We start from the raw sequence: 23,168 nt of genomic DNA, 5'->3' as shown, positions 1-23,168 counted from the left end.
CTGGAATTGGAAAGCAAAGATAAGAAATTTGCATACAAAGTAAAGTACTTCCCTGATTTTAATGGCAAGCAGTGGTTGCTGGTTTGGAAAGAAACCCGAAGAGTAAGGAACAGATTTTATCTTCCCGGACTAGAGCAGTGAAGCAATCATGCTGGAAAATTCAATTTCCTGACTTCAGTCGTGTATGACATTTTTCCATCCGTTCCATGACGTTTTTCTGTCCGTCTCACAGCAGTCACCTCACGGACAGCGATCCTGACAACAGTCGTGTCACGTTTCACGTTTTGCCTCCGTTGATCACGATCGGATCACGTTTTGCCTCACAATCACACGCCTGGTCGTTTCGCTTCAACCTTTCTTCTGCCCGTAACGTGTCACATTTACGTGACGTGGCACGTCTCACTTTTTCTTTCCCTCACGGCCCGTCACGCTTTTACGGCGTCTCTTTTCGGCGAGTATTCATTTATCACGGGTGACACGCAACCTTGCAAAGGACTGACAACCTGGCGGACGACGAATCTAGCCGTTGAACCATAGGCTCTGATACCAATGAAAGATGACTTCGGCAAAGACAGAAAACGATGAAGCCAGAAGAGAAAATTTTTTACAGTCCCAATCGGTGAGCACGAGTGATTCTTCTCCTCCCAACCACGCCTAGATAAGTGCTGGCACCCCTCTCCGTTTCCTCTGCCAGCCGTCCACTTTTGGTGAGTCCTACTATTCTTGGACTCTCTTACTCTCTAGGCTCTCCTTAACCCCGTTCGGGCGCCCAAGAGCCCGGACGGTCATTCTCGTGCATGTTCCCCTAGATTTACCTTAATGTCACATTAAATGTCACTTTAATGTCACATTCAATATTTGTGACCTTAACGTTACATTAAATGTCACTTTTAATGTCACAGTCCTATAGGCAATGTCTCTGAGTCTCCTCTGGCTAACCACATCGCGCGCAAGCCATTGGGTCACTGCCATATCCAAGTGCCAACTACTAAACTCCTATGGGCTAGAAGCCATAGAAAGAGAGATATCTTCCTGGGCCTAAAGCTGTCATGTAGCTGCCTCCAAAAGTCGTATACGAATTCATCTGAGACTCCCTCTCTATGCCAATGAGGGATGGCTGCAGGCTGTGCTCTAATCTTACTCATCTGTATTCTCCGTCCCAATCTAGTAGTGTAGCCAAAGAAGGGGATGTCAGATGGCCTATCAAGGAAGGGATCCCTCCACACCCACTCTCCTAGATCCCACTGAAGACTCTGTAGAAGCCTCCTCTGGTATGCCCAATATCTCCATCCATCTATAAGACAAGTGGTTGGGTCTGGGCCTATATGCCATTTTCTTTGAGAGTGTGCCACTACTCTAATTCTCTGCCTGGAGCAGCCACTGACTGCTGTAAGGTCAAGGTCCTCTCGCTGGAGGCGGACATCCTCCTCAACTGTGAAAGTGAGTATCCTGTCTCTGCTAGATGTAATGACTTCTAGAAGGATATCCCCTCTGGAGAAAAGACCAATCCAAGTCTGAGAGGAAGCTGTTTCAATTTGCCAATCTGGTGGAACCCCTTCCATCACGGCCTCAATCATAGCCCTGGCTCCCCTAAGACCATGTAATCTCTGCCTTTGGGTCTCATGTGGTAACTCCTGAAATGCAAAGCACTCCCCCACTGATGTAGCGACCTATAAAGAGAATCTCCCCCATGAGAAGTGTGTCCGCTGCCCAATGGTGTGGCCGGACTCTCATCTCAAATAATGATTAAAGAGAAGAGGTTGTCTCCTCTTCTCTTCAATAGTAGTCGGGGGGAGCTAGTGGAGCCCTGGAGATACAGATCTCCAAGCTCTAATAATGGCAGCTGCAAATCTGACCTAGAAGCTCCTCCCTAAATCTCTCGTGCTAATCTCCTGAAATATCTAGTGAATGCTGGGCTGCCATGGTCCTCCATGTATAGGTGTCAAGTCCTCTAACCTCCCCATCAGAAGTTTCTTCCAGGACTCCTCACCTGGAAGCAGACCCCTAGCAATGAGCTTGACCAATAAGGCTTTGCTCTGACTATCTGCGTCTATGATCCCCAATCCTCCTCTGGATCTAGGCTGTATGATGGCATCCCAAGCCACCTTTGCTCTGGCAGGACTCCCATCTCCTCCTGACCAAATGAAGTTCCTGATGAGGTGTTTCACTTGGTCAATACAGGACCTAGAGAATGCCCAACAAGAAGTAATGTACCATATGGTCGCAAGAAGAACTTGGTTGGCAACCACTACTCTTCTTGCCAACGAGAATCTCACCGAGCTCCAATACAAAAGCTTTTGTTTGATGCTCAAAAGGAGGGGTGCCAGCTGCTGCTCTGAGGTAATGTCAATCCCCACATGGCACCCGAGATATCTCACAGCGGTCCCGCAGGGAACCCATGTGAAATCCTCCTGTGGTCGCCACTCTGGCTGTCTAGTATCACATATCCAAAATCCAAAGGATTTGAGCCAATTAATTAGTGCTCCTGATGCTCTACAAAATATCTCCATGGCTGTTACAAAGGCTCTAAATTTGCCGTCGTTCCCATCCAAGTAAACTGCTGTATCATCAGCAAACTCCACATCAAGAAGCTCCTCAAATTTGGGGATGGGTAGCCTGATGCCTCTAATACCTGTAGATCTGTCTCTCAAGAAGGAACTCATGGCCTCTACTACAAATAGAAACAAGAATGGAGCAAGTGGACATCCCTCTCTAACTGATCTATGGATGTTGAATCTATCTCCTCTTGCCCCTCCAGTCATGACCTGGCTATGAGTGACACGCCACTTCTTCCACTTCCTCTTTAAAAATATCGGCCTCCATTAGATTCACCCATTCTAGTTTGACCTGATTACTAACCAGGCCACAAATGTATGTTCGAGCACAGAGAACAGCATCTATAAGGATCTCTTGCGAACCTAACAAGGCCATATAAAAGTCAACAATCATCCGAATAATGGAGGCAGGATCAGTCACCATATCACCTTGCCCACCCTTTAAGCGCACAATATTTTCCCGGGCATATTTCTCATGCAGACGAGCAAAAAATTGATGAGTTTGACTGTTGTTATCATGTAAAGCTTCGGCTTTGGCTAACAGTTTGTATTTTGCATACTCCTCTTCTTGAAGAGATTGGACCATGCCTTTCACCCATTCAATGCAAGTGAGCAAGTCATCGTCGAAATCCCCAGTCTGACACAAAGCCAAGGAATGGGCTAATAAAGCTTGAGCATATTGCAATTCAGCTCGAAACAAGGAAGCATGCTAAATACCATATTGTCTGGATAAGGCTCGCGCATTATCCCTAAAAACTGCCCATGCTTCCATTCCTGTAGATAGAACCTTCAAGCTAAAAGAAGCTATCGGTGTTGAACATCTACCAAAAACTGAATTTGATGCAAAAAAGATTGATTAAACTGAAGAGGCAAATGGGCAAGCAGGGCCTTGAATGCATAAACAAGTCTGTGGCTCATTTCCAAGACCAAAGGGTAATGATCTGACAGAACATGTTGTCTTTCCTGTTAGCAGAGTATTTGTCAGCTCATGTGTGAGTCTGAGCTTGATCTGGGCTAGGCATTTTTATTAGGTATTTTAGGTTTTTTCTGGTGTGGCATTTTATGCCATTGGGGCATTTTTATGCACCAGTCGGCCAGCATTAATGCTATCTGACCAGCATTATTGCTCCCCACTTTTTCAGTCTATATATACTCAATGGCTCCTCCTCAGTCATCATCATCATCTTCACCATCTGCAAACTCTGTGGAGAGAGGAGCCAGTGCCAGTGCCCACGCAGCCAGTGACTCACTGTTGTATGCGATTGTCTCGTGTTCAGATATATGGATTCCATTTCCCGTGCATACATCTGAGTTCTCATCTGTATCGTGTTCTTTTCTTTTCTCTTTTTGTCTTGTGTTTCAGCAGTTTATTTCAGCACATGTTTATGCTTCCATCGCTGCTCCACTTCTGACATGGTATCAGTTTTCAGGATGTGTGTTTCTGTTGTGTTTTATTGCTGATTTCAGGACTGTTTTGTACCCCTGCTGATCAGGCGACTGCTGTAGCAGCCAGGCGACCTATTTTGGGGCTGTTTTCAGCCTGCGTTTATTGCAGTTTTGCCATCGCCTGCTGCCTTGTACCCTCTGCTGCCTGCATTTTCATCTGCAGCTGCTGGCGACAGTTTTCTACCTGTTTTTCTCCAGTTTACAGCCTGCGTTTTGCTGATTCAGCGTCTCTCGTGGCTGGGTGACTGTTACTTCAGGCCGTTTTGGCTGTTTTTGGCAGTTTTTGACTGATTTTATAACTTTCTGCTGCAGATTTTGTCTTCTATTGATCAGATTTTGGGTTATATTGCATGTGAACTCTCATTTTCTGTAGTCTGTGCTTGTGTTTTGGCTATGTTTCCTTATCCTCTCCATATGGCTCCTCCGTGCACTTCCACTGATGATAAGTTACATGGACCTGATTATCTCACATGGAGTGCTGTCATGAAAGCTTGGTTTGTGCAGAAGCAGTTATGGTACATCATCTGCGGAGCTATTGCTCGACCTCTCCGTCCTTCTCCTCTTCCTGAAGACTTTGATGAGGACAACCATGAGGAAGCGGTGCTCACATGGGACTCAGACGATGCCCGTGCTTACTCGGCATTGCTTCGATGTATTTCTAAAGCAGTCTTACCAGCGGTTACCTCCTGTAGGACCTCTCCTGACGTATGGCAAAAGTTGCAGCAGATGTACGAGGCACCTTCCACCATGTGGGCCGTCACACTTTATGGCCAGCTCCAACAAATGAAGTTTGAGCCGAAAGATACTATTCAGTCCTTTCTTCTTCGTGTTACGCAGGTACAGGACTAGCTTCGGCACACGCAATCTGCTCTTCCCGAGGTGCATCTTGTCGGGACGGTCCTCTACAAGCTCCCCCCGGAGTTTGATGGAGTGGCCAATGCTTTGCGGGCGCAGACATCATCGACTCCTGTCAATTTTACACATATATCCTCCATGCTTCTTGAGCATGAGGCATCCTTGAGATTACAGGGGCGGCTTCCGGCACATTATGGAGGTGAGGCTTATGTAGCTTCAGAGAGGGGTGACGGGAAGAAGAAGTCAAAGGCCCAGTGTTACCACTGTGGCAAGAAGGGACATTTGCGGAAGGACTGCAAGAAGTTAGCGGCTTCCAGGAAAAAGGAGCAGAAGACAACGCGGGATGCTGACTCTACCGATGAGTCCTCTCCTTCATCAGACTCCGACTCCGATCCTCCGACCAAGGTGAAGTCCAAGGCGCGGAAGGGATCCTCTTCTTCAGATCGCGGGAAGGGCTTGGTGGCCCCTTCCTCGGCTGCTTTCTAGTGGTGGTGATGAGGTCATCCCTCACGACTCTCGTGCCAGAGAGAGAGTGTGAGCGGGTGTTTAGATGAGGCAGCCGCGCCTCATCTATACTTTTATACAGGTGCACAGGTTCCAGAGAGGGACGTCCTTGACGCATCGACTTCAGTCTGGCGGAATCAAATCCTGGAGCTGGGATTGATATCCAGGTTCATGATGAGTTGGTTATCTAACAGAGAGCGGGAGGCTTTCATCTGGAGCTCACATGAGGGGACACTTTGGCGGTCTGGCCAAAGGCGGGGACTCCATGGTCACCTATGTTCAGAGGCATTTTTGACAGGATGGTCTTGTATGCTACTGCAAGACATTGGTGATGGACACAATGACATGCTATGATCTTCTCTATTTTCAGGTGTTTTGTACGATCGACATCGACATCAGGTTCTCTCCGAGGCACCTTGGTGGTGGCTTGATCACCCACTGCTTGGGTATCCATGGTTCTACTTGGTGGTTCTATGTTGCATAGTTTCTGATCCCTTTTCATTGTACTATTGTATTGTATCAGATCACTCATGATCTGAGAGAGGGTGTTAGCAGAGTATTTCTCAGCTCATGTGTGAGTCTGAGCTTGATCTGGGCTAGGCATTTTTATTAGGTATTTTAGGTTTTTTCTGGTGTGGCATTTTATGCCATTGGGGCATTTTTATGCACCAGTCGGCCAGCATTAATGCTATCTGACCAGCATTATTGCTCCCCACTTTTTCAGTCTATATATACTCAGTGGCTCCTCCTCAGTCATCATCATCATCTTCACCATCTGCAGACTCTGTGGAGAGAGGAGCCAGTGCCAGTGCCCACGCAGCCAGTGACTCACTGTTGTATGCGACTGTCTCGTGTTCAGATATATGGATTCCATTTCCCGTGCATACATCTGAGTTCTCATCTGTATCGTGTTCTTTTCTTTTCTCTTTTTGTCTTGTGTTTCAGCAGTTTATTTCAGCACATGTTTATGCTTCCATCGCTGCTCCACTTCTGACATTTCCACCCGCATATCAATGACTATAGGAAGAAAGGGGTCACTTTGGTAGATGTAAATTCTGTCCAGTCTGGCCCATGTATTTGGATGTTGAAAAGAGCAATAAGTATATCCAGCTTGTGATGGATACACCCAGGACCACATGTCCTGTTTCAAAGATGCCATTGCAAGAGTATCCCAAGCCTGCCGCTCAGGGCTATCCATAACCGAATGCGGAGAGATCACCTACTCTACAGAAACACAGGCATCAAAGTCACCCATAACAAAGCCTTGATGAGCCAAGGCAAGGTAGTGCAGGTTATCCCAAAGCTGACGACGATCCCTTGCATTAGAAGCAACATACGCACCTACAATCCACAAAACCTCCCCCTCATAACATATTTCCAATATCAGAAATCAGCCGCGGGTATCTTGAGAAACCAATGCTCGTTGCAGGGAGGATTTGGCAGTCAACATAACTCTGATTTGTATGGAGCGCGACCACTAAAAAAGACCGCATAATCCTTATACACATAAGAAGATCCAGCCAAAGAATGTTTTTTGTGCTCCACAGCACAAAAAACATCTCAATTTCCGGCAAGCACAACTTCCCACAACTAATACTGCTTGCTACCCGAAGAAATACCTTTTGCATTCCATAAAGCAAGTTTCATGATCAATCAGAAAATAAGAAAACTACTAAACCATCGCTTTCCCTTTTCCTTTTACATCTATAGCCTTGGCAGCCTGGAATCTCTCCATTTCACTACGTGTGACATCTACAAGATCTGCTCGCTGCAGACCCGCAATCGAAGCTCGGAAAGGAAACTGCAGTTGCTAGGAGCGGAAAACGTCCCGAGGAAGCACAAGCCTTCCCCGAGCATCGAATCGCAAGGCTAAATCAGAAGTCCTATCTTCCACTGTTGGGGTGTGCAAAGATTCACGTTTCATATAAAAACCCCTAACTTTGCGATGGAAGGTCTGAGTGATTGGCGGCGGCGAAGGATGGGCGGGATTCAATTAAGAATCTTGCCTAGCATTACGTCGAACCACAGTGACCCAAAAATCCTCCCAGAGAGACAAATTCCACCCTTCCATAGTCAAAGGACGCTTCGCACCCTCGTGAGGGTCATTCTTCTTGCCTTCCTCACGACCTTGTTAGGAAAGGTGCTCTGGATCAAGTATTGTTTGCTGAAACATGTGCTAAGGGTGGTGGTCTTGCATTTCCATATCTTGATCCATAGGGCCATGTAGTACCTCTGTATTTTTGTCGCATTCCGAAACGAAATGGCCCAACTGACCACATCTAAAACAATGTCCTACAAAAATACCCCATTTCAACTCATACACCAACATTTGCAAGCCTGGAACTTCAAAACGAATTTTTGTCAGACGAGGTTTGCCTGTATCCCCAATATACACGCCTTGTTCCTATTACAGGAAGCCAACCGAGGTTCCACCAAAACCTCACCAAGGGTTCTCAGTACCATAGGGAGAGGTCTCCAAAGATGCACAGGAAAATCCACCACCTCTACCCAAATTGGGCAAGCCTATCTTAGCATGTCCTGAAATTCAGCCATGGGCCTCCAAGGGACCACATGAACTAGCTGCCAATCCATAAACAAAGGAATGCATTGCATAACAAGAGCCCATACTTCTGCACAACAAAACAGAACCTCAAAGAACCCCTTTGGGCCATCATAAATCTCTTCAACCAGGGGAACCTGCATACGCTTTGAAGCATCATCTGGGCACTATTCAGAACTGACAAGCATAGACTGCAGCCAAGCATGAATTCTAGTGATCAAAGGAGTCCTTCCAGTAAAATACAATATGGCTGCCCTCTCATGGAAAGCAGCTATCTGTTGTAGGACCAGGTCGGCTCCCATGACTGCTACTACTTGATCCCCTTCCGGTAAATTGTTAGCTTTATCCTCATTACTGTGGACATAATCCGACATAAGATGATTGGCAGTGGTCAGCACGAACTGTAAAGACCCATTAGGTTGTGGACAAGAAACATGAACCTCATGCTAAGGCAAATTTGGGCCAAAGGCCAGTTCTTCAACCGACATCCTACGAAGTTTGCCCATCTCTTCACTATCCATCAATAGCCTAGGTTCATCGAATCACCATCTGAGTCAGTCAAGTCTTTGTCATTCCTTTGCCCGATCTGCTGATCGACAAAGGCCATATCGATACCATTAGATTCCTGCAGGTTTGCCATAGCAAAAGCAGATTCCGATCCCAAAATGCTTCCCGTCTCTCTCTTACTCTGTGCAAAGCCCTCAGAATGTGCTGCAGGCTCTCTGCACAGTTCCAAACTGACAGTTCGCTATTAAGCTGGCTGTCTGAAGTGGCCTTCACGCTCTTTCTCTCTCTCTCTCTCTTACACTGTCACAAAGTAGGGCAGAGCAGGGAAGAAGGGCACGCAGCGCAGGGCGATGGCTGATCGCAGGAAGGGCAGGCACGAGCAGATGCAAACGAGCCAAACAGGCACACAGAAGAAGGGACCCGCAGTGCCTTGGTCCTCTCTCTCTCTCTCTCTCTCTCTCTCTCTCTCTCTCTCTCTCTATATATATATATATATATATATATATCTATATATATATATATATATGATGTGTGTGTGTGTGTGTGTGTGTGTGTGTGTAGAGAGAGAGAAAGGGAAAGGGAGAGAGAGAATGCAAAGGATCTCACACTAACCAAATCACTTCATTAACAGCCTCAAAGACATTATACCTGCAAAAATATAGGTGAGTAGTTGTTTGAAGCTGCACCAGGAGACTGAGTAGCTAATGTTGTGAATGAAGAACCTGGTGGTACTCGCACTGGTGAAGATCCACTAATATTTCCTGAACTTTGTCGTAAATTCTCCGAGGAGGGGAGAGAAGTGATGCTGTAAGTCGGCATGCCTAACCGATCTGCAAAGGGGTGCCCGAAAGCTAGCCAATCTTTCTCAATAAGAGCCTACAACACATTAAAAGAGCCTACAACACATTAAAACAGTTCATGATTCATGTATTCTAGCATAAAAGGACTGACTTTGCTGTAGAAAAGAGCAAGCATTCTCATTTCATAAACTGCACAAGAACAATGTCAATTTCGAAAGATTGGACAGCGCTGCACCAACAACAATCTTCAGTCACCCAAGTTCTTACTGTAAATACAACATCAGTGACTGTGTTTTACTGAACACAAATAAATTAAATATTTTGGAGTTGCCACAATAGGCAACAGGAATAATGGTAGTGGGGCCAGGAAGGTGCAACCATGTGAATAAAAAGCTGTCATAGTGATCACTCTTGCAAGTACAATGTTTATGGTTGGAGCATGTAAGTAGGCTTCTAAGTGTGGTAACCAGGCAAATAAGTTAGATGACCAAGCCAGCTACCTAGACCCGAGTTTTGGCAAAGACCAAAAGTAGGCTCAATGCTATGAGATGCTATATCGAATTTCAGAAGATTCATCTTAATAATCATCATCTAGCAAACCTTGCTAATTCTCCTATGAGCTCTAAATAGCTACCTAAAAACGAACGGTTGATATATATACACAACTAAGCAACAAGAAATGGACCTTGGCCACAAACTTATCAGAGTTTTCATTGTTCCCCTATCCCTGACACCGCACCCACATATCCCATTGATTTACGGCATGTAGCTCATGGCATACCTCCACAGATACCCCCAACAAGACCAAAAAAAAAAAAAGCGCACACACACCTTCCACCTCCCTGACTGATCTCCACCATCATCCAAGCCCTACAGCACGGCCACCTTGCATAGTATAAGGACAGAAAAAAGGAAAACATCATCCCTAACAAGAGTACTGAAACCTCTTGTGTCAATCATGAGCAGGAGGCCCCAATCATATCATTCTGACTAGCTCAACAAGGAGTATGACTTGTGTGGAATGCAATGTCGATGCTAAGGGATGACACCAAGTATGGGATTTGAAGGAAGAAGGTTTGGCTGCTAATTTTTGCTAGAAATTAAGGAAGTAAATGCAAGGTCTATGCTAGTTGAAGTGTAAAGGGGTACAATCGACCCAAATAACCAAAGTACCTACTTTGATCATGGGGTCCGATGTTGGATGAATCTGCCAAGGCAATCATCGCATTCCAAGGCAAGTGTTTTTAAAAATGATGAACTGGAAACAACATCAAAGCCAAGAACTGAATTCTCAGTCCCAATCAGAAACTGCAAAATAGGAACAGAATATTTATACCAAATCTCGGCTGATTCTTGAATATCTAAAAATGATGCATTTACTCACGAATTAGAGGGAATATCACGATGAAATAAACAACACATTGCACAAATTCAAAATCACAAATCCATCGTCATTCTTGTTCAGCAAAGAACATTTCAACTTTCTAAAATAATTAGTTCCAAAACTTAACCGTTGCAGCAATGGAAGAAGATGCTAGATGCAAACATCTTGACAAGGTTGAAGAAAGGTGACAAAGAACCAAGTGTCCATGATAGAAGGAAAAAGTAAGGGCAGAATGGGCAGCAGCAAGTGAAGAAGAAGAGAGAGAGTAGCAAATGTGAGGAGAGAAATGTGACGTGTGCAGCCACTACAATCGGAGGAACCTACCACCCAAACATGATACGTCACTTTAGAGAAGTTAGATAGTCCTACTACAGGTCCAAATCATGTCTTTTGCCATCTAGTGGTCATGGAGAGTTGGAGCAAAAGATTGGGTGCATATCCTATAATACATGTCATATGGTAACAAATGCATGCCTAATGCCTTGCCAAAGTGCCAAACTTCATTGAAACGAAACACTCCAATGAACACATTTAATTTGCTTGGCACCTCTCCTAGGGAAATGTAAAACCAGCCTTCCTTCCATGGATGGGTGGTAATTCCCTAATTAGAACTTAGCTATGGCAGCAACATTAATTACAAAACTGAGAAATGCAAATCAACTCACAATCTTGGACAATGGACTCCCTGTTGGCCCCAAAACTAGCGCCCCTTTCGGTACTTCTTTATCTTAATTGAAGAAGAAGTTGATGTACAATGGGATTTTTCAAATTCCTTTCGGTATCCAAACTCTCTTTACTGTCCAAAATAACCAGCAAGTCTTCAATCTAATTTGCCCCTTGATTCGGCAATCAATTGACCTTCACCCACTTTGATGGAGATAAAAAATGCCCCAAATTCATTGATTTCCTGGTCCCTCCACTTGAAATTGACTGAAAATAGCTTTAGCCCTATTGAATACAAGTCTTGGAGCTTCCAATTTCTGACATGCTTTCCAAGGCTGCTGCTAAACCCTAATTTATGTTGCTGTCGATTAGGGTTTACAACAAAGAAATCTGAAATTTCTCAGCCTCTCATGATCTCAATGTTGTAATCTTTCAAGCAAGGATGTAGAAAGGCTAGGAGATGAGAGAGAATATTGAGGAGAGAAAATTGAGAGTTTCTTCGCCAAGAATGGAAGAAAATCAATCATTTACTATTGCTATCCTATCTCAACAACCTATAGATGCTGTCACTTGTAGTTTGGGGGTCTCCAAGAGATGTTGCATGCAGCCAACCTGCTCTTTCTGCTAGAAAATGGAGAAAAAACAGTCCCAATCAGCTCCAACAACTCCCCACAATTCACAACAGCAGAATGGTCACGTTTTTCCTCTTTTTCAACCTCCCACTAACCTTCATGGGCAAGTTTGCCAAATGGCAGCAATTCCAAATGGTTTTTACAACATTAACCTAAATAGACCAAGCCTATGCTAATCGAATCACACATACATGTCTGCAACCCATGCAACACTTGTGAGTGTGACAAATACAACTACGACTAATAGATACAATCTACACGGGAGTCAGCCCATCTCTCACAAAGTAGCACATTCATGAGAATATGATGATGTCCATAAGCACAATAATAATAATAACTGAAGTTCCAAAAATACTAATCCATCAAAAAAGAGAATCTGCACTTGCACTTCTAGTTTGCCTTCTCCAATTACAGCATTATCCATAATTAAATATTAATTTTCAGTAATCTAATAATTATTTGGGTGCCCAGAAAAATAATCTCGTTGGCCAATAATTAAATTGGCTAGTTAACTTACATTCCTAAGTGTCTTTGCGCCATCTTTGACCATCATATTAGCATTACGTACCATTAAACATCACTTCTCTAGTGTCCCCAAATACTGACACTTATGGCCAAATGAATGACCTATGCCAACAACTGGCACCAAATACCACCAAGGACCTATGCAGCATAACTTATAGCAACTTTTGCCTTTGACATCCCATGATTTCCTCGGGTCGTGAGCTCATAAATTTACTCTAAACCCAGTTACATCTCACATATGCAACATTTATAATTAATCCACATGTTAAGTGAGGTTTTAATAATACATGTCCTCATGACAACCCTTCTTAAAATCCATGCAATCAAGCCAGATGCATTAAAAGAAAAATAGTGAATTGGAATTTCCACAAGGCATCATAGTTTACACAACATTACGCATTGTTGCTCTCAACCATTCCATATACCCAACACATGCTGAAAATTACCAACCAATATAACATAATATAACATAAGACTCACAAAGAATCTCAAAGACATTGCCACATTATCATGTGACATATCTATTTCTTATGAGCTCAACTCATCTTGCAAAACCAAACCTTAGTTTAGCATAAACCATGGCTAAAACATCAATGGCATCATAACATATGCTGTTGTCCACAAACCAGCTCAATACCACTGAATATTAATGATCATACACTGAAAACCAGCATTTGTTAATGAGTCCCCAATAATCATTAATCAATACAAATGTACAGTTTTAGAGCTGCAGTGAAAACCATACCCATCTACATACCAAACATAGTGACTAGTACACTAAATAGTGATCTCCTAGCAAACGTATTGTCAGCTCCAGTACCCTGAATATATGCTGAATACATCCGATATCCACTACATCTAGAGTTGTCCATCACTGAGGAGTAAAGGTGCTAGCTTCCTCACGAGCATCATGTAATACTTTGGACCCCTGTCTGCTGAACCTGATTGAGCCCGAACTAAAGTCAACTCTAACTGGACAGCATCAAGGTAAAGCTGCAACAACTGAGGATGATCTACCAAGTCCTCCTCCTGTTGAGCTAAAAATGCATTAGCTTTACTTAAACACCCCCAAAACTTGATTAATTAATGAAGAAACCTAGTTTATTTAAAAGAAACGCGATCCTAGAGAGTTTATGTATCCCATAAGCACAAACCCACTTGGGAGGGCCCAAACTTTCTATAAATACATATGTTGCCCTCCATTCAGTAAATAATCCCATTTTTGCAGATTTCAGGTGTTTCAACTTGCTGCCCACACCCCGTTCGCAGAGAACATCTCAACCAAAGCTGTCCATTGCTGTCTACATCAATTGACCTCTTGATTTCCAGCCCTCTTTACGTAGTTTGGAGCTGATACCAAAACCAGCCGACTGATGTTCTTGCACAGACCTACTGCCGTACAACCTACCATGTCATCACAGCCCTATGTTTGCCTCTTGCAACCTGTCGCCCAGTTGTCTTACCTACGTTTTTAGTCTGTGTCTCTCCTGCAGGCTGTCCTGCCTGCGTTTTTAGTTTTTCTCTCCTGCAGTCAACGTTTTTAGTCTTTCTCTCTCCTACAAGATGTCTTGACTACGTTTTTAGTCTTTTTCTCTCCTCATTGTCGTCTACATCAGATCCATCTTCTCACTGCTGTGTTTGCTAGTGTTCGACATCTGGAGGCTGCCTTGCTACGATTTGGGATCCGTTCAAAGTAGGACACACTCTCCAACTCATTACCCCTGCCCTGCCAACTGTGGTCCCCAAGAAGCCACAGAGGTTCCTGGGCTACACCGCCAAGATTGGCAGACACGTACTGATGCACACGGATATGGATTGGGCAACGTCACGTACCAGGCACTGGGCGGAACACAGCATCACAGAGCCGTTCCGATGGACCTTTTGGCGCCGCCTGTGGGACAACTAGAGGCCGAGAAGGATATCGTATTTTTTATGGTTGGTGGCACATGGAGGCTTGGCAGTGGAAAGCTGGCTTGCCCAGATGCAAAAGAAGGAGGTTTGTAAGTGCTGCACACAGCACTCTATGGATACCCCAAAGCACTCCCTTTGGTCATGTGAGGCAGCACAGCTTGTGTGGAGAGAAATATGCCGCAACCTTCGCCACATAGCACCCAACCTTGGATACACCTCTTGGGGTGCTTTCTGCTGGCAGGCGGTCAGCCAGGGCCGTCACCTTCTGTATGAGGCCGGGATACAATATACGATATTCATTATCGAGACAAGGTCGTGCGCAGTGATGGTTTTAGAGGCTCTACCCATACGCCAGGTACTGGAGCCTACAACAGACCGCTCTGAGGTATGAGAAATCATAGGGAGTCTTACCGGTTGGCATATTTGGAAGTCGCGATGTCAGGTGACTTTCCGTGGAGAGAGACTTTCAGTACAGGCGACCTTAGCAGAGCTCTGGACCTCCATCATTCACTCCCTTCAAGACCGATGGAATCAAATGCAGGGCGAGTCCAGGGCGAGTCAGGAGCTCCGAGGTCATTTCATGCGCACTTGGGGTGGCCAAGACCTGTTCTTCGTGATGCAGGCAGGCAGCCCCAGATGGCGATACACCCCCCCTCCATGGCTTCTTGCCCCTATCTCCCCCAGACCGCCTTGAGAGGCTTGTATATATGATGTATATATGACTTTCACCAGCTCCATTTTGGTCTGTTGAGCATGAGCACTTCTTGTATTCAGGGTTTTTTTCTAAAGTAATATAATTAGCCACACTTTATTTGCCAAAAGAAAATTTTACCCTTGCCCTGATCCTTAAGATACACAAGTTTGAGGTTAAGTATTCATTCACTACATGATGTGTTTGCTGCATGAGCATTATATATTCAGTAGTTATATCACTTCAGTTATTTTCTATGTTCATTGTCTCTAAGTTACCCTAACCCTAATTGTGTTCTTTTATTAGTCTGTGCTTTGTTGTACGATTGTTATTTGTGTTTCTGTGTCTCAGTATTTCTTTACACCTCCTCCATCCAGTTGGTATCCATTGGTGAATAATTGTGAAACTTCACAGAGTACCTTCTAGAAACCTTACGCTTGGTCTTCTGCTCTGTGTACCAAAATCTGCTCTAGTACTGAAGGGCAAAACCCTACAAAAGAGCTAAGAATTTGCAAGCATAGAGGTTAGTAGTGAGATGCTCCAAAGCAAAACATAACAGAAAGAAAAAGCTAACTAAAAGTACAATGCAATGAATGTGTATATGTGTAACTAAATGCACCGGAAGACATAAGAATGGAAAAGCTAAGGATAATGAATCCTATGGGCCCTAGAGACATGCTAGTCTAAGAGTGTTGTCACCATCACGTACGCCCATTAGCAGATCTCTGCCAATGAGACATCTGACGAGATGGAGAGGGAGGTGAGATGGATACATGAAGTGCAATGGGATCGAAACCTACAAACCAATTAGATAATCCCTCACAAGTAGTGAACGAGATTGTCTTCTGAGGTTGTCCATGTGCTATATGTCCAGCAGCCATAACCAGGGCTAAGGGAGTAGATGAAGCAGAAGTAGGAGGCGTAGCCCCACTTGACAGTGCAATCGCAGTGATCTGCTAAGGCTTTTTAGATGGGAGACCTTGGGCTTTGGAGCGACACTCCTTGTTTCCATGGCCAAATCACTGGCAATGTATGCAAAACCTATTTTTCTTAGGGACTTGCTACCAGATAGGTCTTGATTCCTTGGTTTCATCCCATGGCCAAATCACTGGCAATGTGTGCAAAACCTATTTTTCTTAGGGACTTGCTACCAGATAGGTCTTGATTCCTTGGTTTCATCCGAGGAAGAGGTGTCTGGATTGGCTTGCCTTCGCACCTTGCGAGTTCTTGCCACTATTGGTTTTCCCTTCCTAAGAAGAGGCAACCAACCACCTCTGCTAAGGTTATGATGAGGATTTCTTTTGGACTTGATCGTGCAACCTAACGTAATGCAAGAACTGACACTCAAACTCGTAGAAGGTCAGTACCTTAGGCTGCAAGATGATATATTGGATCAAATTGAAGTATTTTTTTACAACTTATTCAAGAAGAATGTAACTTGATCGTCCTTTGACTTCAGAGAGCTAATAGTAGCGAACTTGGTGAGTGACCACCTATATTCAATCAACTTGACTTTGAAATCATCCCCTTCCTTAATAGAGAACTCTTAAAGCTCAAAGTCGAGATTTATGTGCCGAATACGATCTCTAGCTGCATAGTGGTCGAGAAGGTGACTCCAACGCTTTGACGTGAGCGGGAAGTTTTATAACTCAGAGTGAAACTCAGGAAGCAATCCTTGCATCAGCTCAACATTGCCTCTAACATTGCGGACTCTCCATTGACAAATGTAGTCAACCCATGAGACTCAAGCACTTATAGCATGAAATTTAACCAAGTGGTAAAATTCAACCCGTTAAAAAGTCTTGTCCGTGAAGGCATTTTTTGCCATTGCAATATAAGTGGTAGTACTAGGTGATGGAAAATGGGGAAGAGTGTAATGTGGGTAGGATGGGGAAGTGGAGTACACTTGGGAATGAAACCTAGAGTGCACACCAAGCATATGGTGAGTGTGCAAGGTGGATCCATAGGTAGGGATGGGCTAACTAGGCATGGGCATGGGAGCCGCATGAAAAACCTAAGGAGGTGGAATGGGAACACGTGGAGCAAAAGAGAGAAACCCTTGTGTAGATGTAACCCAAGGAGAGTGTGAAGACGCACCATAAGCTAGATATGAAAACCCCTTTCTCTGAGTAGTCATGTGAGATGTGAATCTGATGGTAGTGAGAGGGATGCCCATCATGGTCCTCCAAGGTGCTATGGGTGTGCTCATTTGCGGAAAGGTGAGAGACACAATGTTAAAGGGTGTCATTTACACTAACAAAGTACCAAGGTGCAAAGAGGTAGAGAATGGCGTAGAAAATAAGAGTGCTAGGAGCGGAGATGGAAGATCCAAACCCTAGTGTGTGTGATGTGGATGTGGAGTGTAATCCAAGGTTTTGGAAAGATGATGAGAGGTGATCAAGATGTGATGTAGAAGAGGGTGGGATAGGAGAGAATCGAGAAGTGTGTGTTACATGCTCAGATGAAATAGAATCTATAGATGTACCTGAATTACAACTGCTTCAAGAGCCGTCTCTATTAAAGTTCACATACGCAAAGCCATCCGGATCCTATACCTCAAAAGAAAAAACACGTGAGGGCTTTTATGCAACTCAAAAGGATTGTACGAACTTGACACTAGACCTGGCTGAGAAGATGAAGATGGATTGCCACACGTTCCGAATGTCATATATCCTCCATGATTGGAGAGGTGGCTAACCTCACCAACCAGTCCGAATGTGGTAGTAAAACTGGTAGGAGGGGTGTAAACATCACTGTACTTGTTGCGATACTACTCCTCCAAGTCCTCTGTTATGTGGGTGAAATTTTGGATAGGAATAGAAAAAGAAGGTGACGGTGAACGTGGAGTGTTGTCCTCCTCACTGAGTCCATAATGCTATCTCAGGGCCTCCAGTGATGGAGAAGCTTCTTGGAACATCATAGAAACTGGAGAAGAAGATGTCTGTGACATTGTGATTCGGTTACGAGTCGTATTGTGTGCCTCGTGCAAAATCAAGCTCTCCACAATATCTATAGGATACTCTTTGCAAGAGTACCGACTCTAATACCATGTGAAAAAAATTGCCAGGGTTTGTACTAAGGAAACACAGAGTCTATGAACATGACAGAAACACAAAGAGACAGACATAGACACAGAAAACAAAACTCAAACCCTAAATGCAAAACTCAAAACTCAAACTTAGAAACTCAAACACAAACAAAAGAACGAAGAATAGAACACAACTCTGAAGTGAATGAATACTGTAAATGAATATAAGAGTGTACAAATACTCAAGGGAAGAGCAAAGTGTCAGAGCGTGGCGTCCATCGCAGATGGATCCCAAGTTTGTGACCGCCAGTAGGAGTGTAGGATGGAGAGGATGCAACAAACGTAGAAGTCAGGAGGACATGGAGCAACAAACGCAAGTTGGACAGGTCTGGAAGAGGGCTGGCAGCTCTCGCTTCATGGAGGAAGCTGTCGCCTAGAGAGAAGACACCAAACGCAAGCTGTAGATGCAATCCCCACACCTGCCGTTAGGTGATGAAGAGGTCTAAACGCAGCAACAGGTTACCTAATAAGGGAGATTGGCTGCCAGTTGTCGCCTACACACTGGAGGTGCAAATGCAACAGAGGGAAGGTGTGGCAACATTCACTGGGACTGGAGAGCCACGTGTGTCTGGACTGATGGCTGAAATCTGCACTCAAGGGTGAGAAACCTACACAAACCAGATTAGGCTGAATGGGGGCAGCTTATCTATTTATAGATATTGAAAGGTGTCCCAAAGAATTAGGGTTTTTGGGGAACCACTGAAACTCTCTCGTACCACTTCCCTTTTTTTAGGGTTTTTCATTAATTGTGTTTTCGGGCTATTTAAGAATACTAATCAGCTGAAAAGTGTGTTTTAGCCTAAACACCAATATTTCATCGAGCTCTTCAACCTCAGGCTGAATTTCAACAGACACATCCTCTAGCACATCACCATGAAAAGGCCTAAGCAAGCTCACATAAAAAGCAGTGTGTATCCGCCATTGTGGAGGCAATTTCAGCCTATAGCATGCATCATTAATCCTCTCCAACACTTGAAATGATCCAGGGTATCTCATAGACAGGTTTGGATACAATCACTCTTTGCCCTCCATCTTTTTCAACCAAATGCCTTTTCAAAACGCAACAATACATAATCGCCCTTTGCAAAGTGAAAGCACACCTATGATGATCAACTGCCCTGATTTTCAGATTTACCCTTTTTCTCAACCTTGGCCTCAATGACATGTGGCTTGGCATCACTATCTTGGAATCCCATGTCCTTTCCACGCAACAATGTGTCGGTTGTCGCAGTAGTTTCTATAAGCCAAGACATGCTAGAAATAGTGGACTTAATGCTAAAATCCTAAATACCCTTTGGCAAACCACAAATATACTTCTTCACTTGCTCATGGACGGATACTGTGCGATAAGAAGTAACTAGCAGCAATGCATCCTAAAACGTCTTATTATACTGATCCAAGTTTTTGCAATCTTTGGAATTCAACTGATTCCGAGTTGTCATAATGTCTATTTCAATGATACCTCTCAACCAATTTGAAGCAAACATTTGCTTAAACTAGATCCAAGTGGTAGGTGACTTCCCTTGAATAAGTAGTGTAGACCACCACTGCAATGCATTTCCCTTCAAAAATGTGGCTCCCTTTCATATCTTAGATGCCTCTGTGAAGTTGCCTCCACAATAGGCTGCATCAAACTGCTGAATAAAAACAAGTGCTTTTGGCCTATCTTGTGTACCACTGAAAGACTCAAACTTCACACTTCTGCCACCTTCATCATAGTCCTTTGGTGGACCTATGGAAGTCAGGTTATCATAAATAGGCTACTGCAAAAAGGGTATATTTGCTATATTTACATGATAACCTACACTTTCAAATGCTTCTACATAACTAGCACCAAATCCTTGTGCTCCAATAGTCCTTCCAGGTGTAGATACATATCCATACGGCCCGCTTTGTGCCCCAAGCATCATGCCTATGCTGCCATACATAGAATTAGGCATTCCACTCGCATAACCCGGATACATTGGATGTTGTGAGCCATGCATTGGCTGCAGCATACTATAGGGCTTTGAGCCATACATTCGTATGCGGTGCCTATCAAACAAAAGCATGAAAAATGGTACCACCACCAAAGTATCCTTGCTATCCCAAGCTTGCATGTGCATAATTACCTTATTGCCCATGTTCTCATGGATTGGGACTCAAAGTTAATATTTAAAGACTCAAAGTTAATATTTAATTATGGATAATGCTAGAAAAAACCATTTGGGAAGGTTACCATTTGGCAAATAGTCCCAATCAGCTCCGGCAACTCCCCACAATTCACAACAACAAAATGGTCACGTTTTTCCTCTTCTTCATTCTCCCACCAGCCTTCATGGGCAAGTTTGCCAAATGGTAACCTTCCCAAATGGTTTTTTCCAGCATTATCCATAATTAAATATTAACTTTGAGTCTTTAAATACTGAAAATTAATCTAATAATTATTTCAATGCCCAAAAAAATAATCTCACTGGCCAATAATAAAATTGGCTAGGCAACTTCCATTACCGAGTGTCTTTGCGCCATCTCTGACCATTAGATTGGCATTCGGCACCATTAAACGCCACTTCTCTAGTGTCACCAACTGACATTTATGGCCAAATGAATAACCTAGGCCAATAATTGGCACCACATACCACCAAGTATCTATGGAGCATAACTTATAGCAACTTTTGCCTTTGATATCTTGTGATTTCCTCAGGTTTCATGCATGTAAATTTACTCTAACCTCGGTTACACCTCACATGTGCAACATTTACTTAACCATGTGATTGAAAATTAAACCACATGTTAAGTGAGGCTTCAAAAATACATGCCCTCATGATATAACTGAGTGAGAACAAAGCTTAACTTTGATAGATCCCGTAATGTATATAGACAACCACACTTTTACCAATGTGCAAGTTAAAAGGGTCCAAATGTGTTCAAGGCAAATAACTGTTGAGCTTTTGGCGGCAGCAATAGATGACACCATATACTCCTCTTGTAGTTTCTCCTCTCATGCAATTTTCTCTAGCTACTAGCCATTCTTTTCTACCAACCTGTGAACTATCGTGAAACATCCACTTATCATCCAACCTGCATATGAGTCACAACATAAGTCATACACACAAAAATAACCACAAGGAAAACAACCTTAGGCTCACCTCCCAACCATAGAGCTAAATTGGTTCACCTCTAAGCCCTAGAACCATCATAACACGCCACACTCACGTAACAATGGTGATGTCACATAATACTAGCCCACATCATCCCAATACATGGACATGATGGCTATTCGTCCTAGTGTCCAACTGTAATGATCATACCCACTGTGGAAAACTTAAGCCATTAGGTCTTTTTATAGGACTCCTTAATTGTCCTATCCAAGGGTGCATTTGTACCTAGTCCCTAAATAATCCAAGACTATAAACAACATTTTGGGCATCCATGCGAGATGTGCAAGGATGTAGCATTGTCTTGTTACTCAATTGAGCATCCAAGTCACGCGTCTATGGCACAATGGGCCATACTCACGTGATAAGGATTGAAGCCCCATACCACTAGCCCATACCATCCCAAGATATGGATGTGATGATGATTGCACCTAGACTTCAATTGAAGGAACCGCAATTATGGCACAAAATGAGCCATTTAACTCTTTGTATGAGATACCTTAACTGCCCCACCTAAGCGCACAATCACTAAATGACCCAAGGTAGTGACCAATTTTGTGGTTGTCATCCAAGCTATTCAAGGATGTGACATCCCACCTCTATGTCCCTCCCTACCACTAGATTTTGCAACGATGCTTGCACTTTTGCATCCTGCCCATAGCTGCGTGCTGTCACTAGTTGCTTGTTATAATCCTATCAATGCTCTTGCAGGTAGCATTATAGTTTCCCTACCAAATCTAGCTCCCCTCTTCCTCATGATCATCAAGCTCACCAAGAACAACTTTGAGATTTGCAAAAGACTCATCAAAATTGTCATAAAGACACATTCAAATCTAAAGATGATCAAAGGCAAGGTCTTCATACCTGTGGTGCATGATCACAACGGTACTTGCAAGTGGATTGTTGCTGAACAGCAGCTTTTGGCTGCTCTACTTCACTCATTGTGGAGGAGATATCTATTTCAGTAGGTAATCACAAAACTGCTTAATCTCTTTGGAAGTACTTGCAAGGTAAAAATGCTAAACGGAAAGTTTGTCAATAGTAAGCATTCATTGAAGGAGACCGCTTAAGAAAGCCACTAGGACCATTACTTGAGGATTATGTGATGCAAGAGCATCCAAATTCCTTTCATGCTCTTGAGACCACCACCAATTCTCATAATTGCCTTAACCAGAGGCAACAGAGAGGTGGTCATGTGTGTGTTCCTGGAGGACCACGACAATGTGGGAAACTACACGGTTGCTTTTGCTTTTGGGTTTCTTTGCTTTTTTTTGAGGTGGTGGTGTGTTGGGAAAAAAGTGGGAAAAAAAGGGGGGACCGGCCGGGGGGGGGGAAGGGGGGAAATTGGGGACGGGATTCGCACGTCTATACTTAGCACACCAATAATCATTATGATCCTCACATGACCACTAAATTATCACTCAATATATTTAGTTTTTTGCATCTACATACACCTGGCATAGTTATAGTGCCTGTCGATTAGTATAGTCAATTATGCACTAGATGACCTAGTAGGACACTTTTCTTTATGTTGTATCTTATCTATACTTTGTGTATATTCTATTGTGTGTGAAAGAAGAAGAATAAGAAACCAGTAAGAAAACGCTTAAAATAACGATTATAAGCCATATTGCCTCTCTTCTTGTGTTTTTGAGTGAGCTTCCTCTAGTGTGTATGTTGTGTTTAGAGAGTAGCTCAAGCAAGTCCCCTACCACACCATTCTTGACATCGTATGAAAGTGACATTACTAAGTAAGGCTCCTTTTGAAGACTGAAGTGAAGGAGAAGAAGCAAGGATTAAGCAAGTTTTTTAGCCATCTGAGGCCATTTCAGGCCTCGTTTTGGACAGCACAAGGTTATGGACAATAGTTTCAAGGCATACTGCAATTTCGGCTGTCTGCCAAAAGTGGA

General features: G+C 43.7%; 1 protein-coding gene across 3 annotated transcripts in view; it reads right to left on the bottom strand.

Annotated features, from left to right (window-relative positions):
• The window catches only part of LOC148033315 (phosphatidylinositol-3-phosphatase myotubularin-1-like), a 244,047-nt gene that overhangs the window by 73,743 nt on the left and 147,136 nt on the right, over positions 1 to 23,168 (bottom strand). For all 3 annotated transcript variants that reach the window (XM_087681221.1, XM_087681219.1, XM_087681218.1), the window contains exon 16: positions 9,076 to 9,303. In XM_087681221.1, coding sequence (XP_087537347.1) covers positions 9,076 to 9,303 — 228 coding nt within the window. The remainder of the gene's footprint in view (positions 1 to 9,075; positions 9,304 to 23,168) is intronic.

This window comes from Lygodium microphyllum, chromosome 7, assembly GCF_053477565.2.
Source record: "Lygodium microphyllum isolate KBCC chromosome 7, Lygodium_microphyllum_v1.1.10, whole genome shotgun sequence".
NCBI classification, from domain to species: domain Eukaryota; kingdom Viridiplantae; phylum Streptophyta; class Polypodiopsida; order Schizaeales; family Lygodiaceae; genus Lygodium; species Lygodium microphyllum.
The sequence above is the reverse complement of the archived record's forward strand: the minus strand, read 5'-3'. Positions and strand labels throughout refer to the sequence as shown.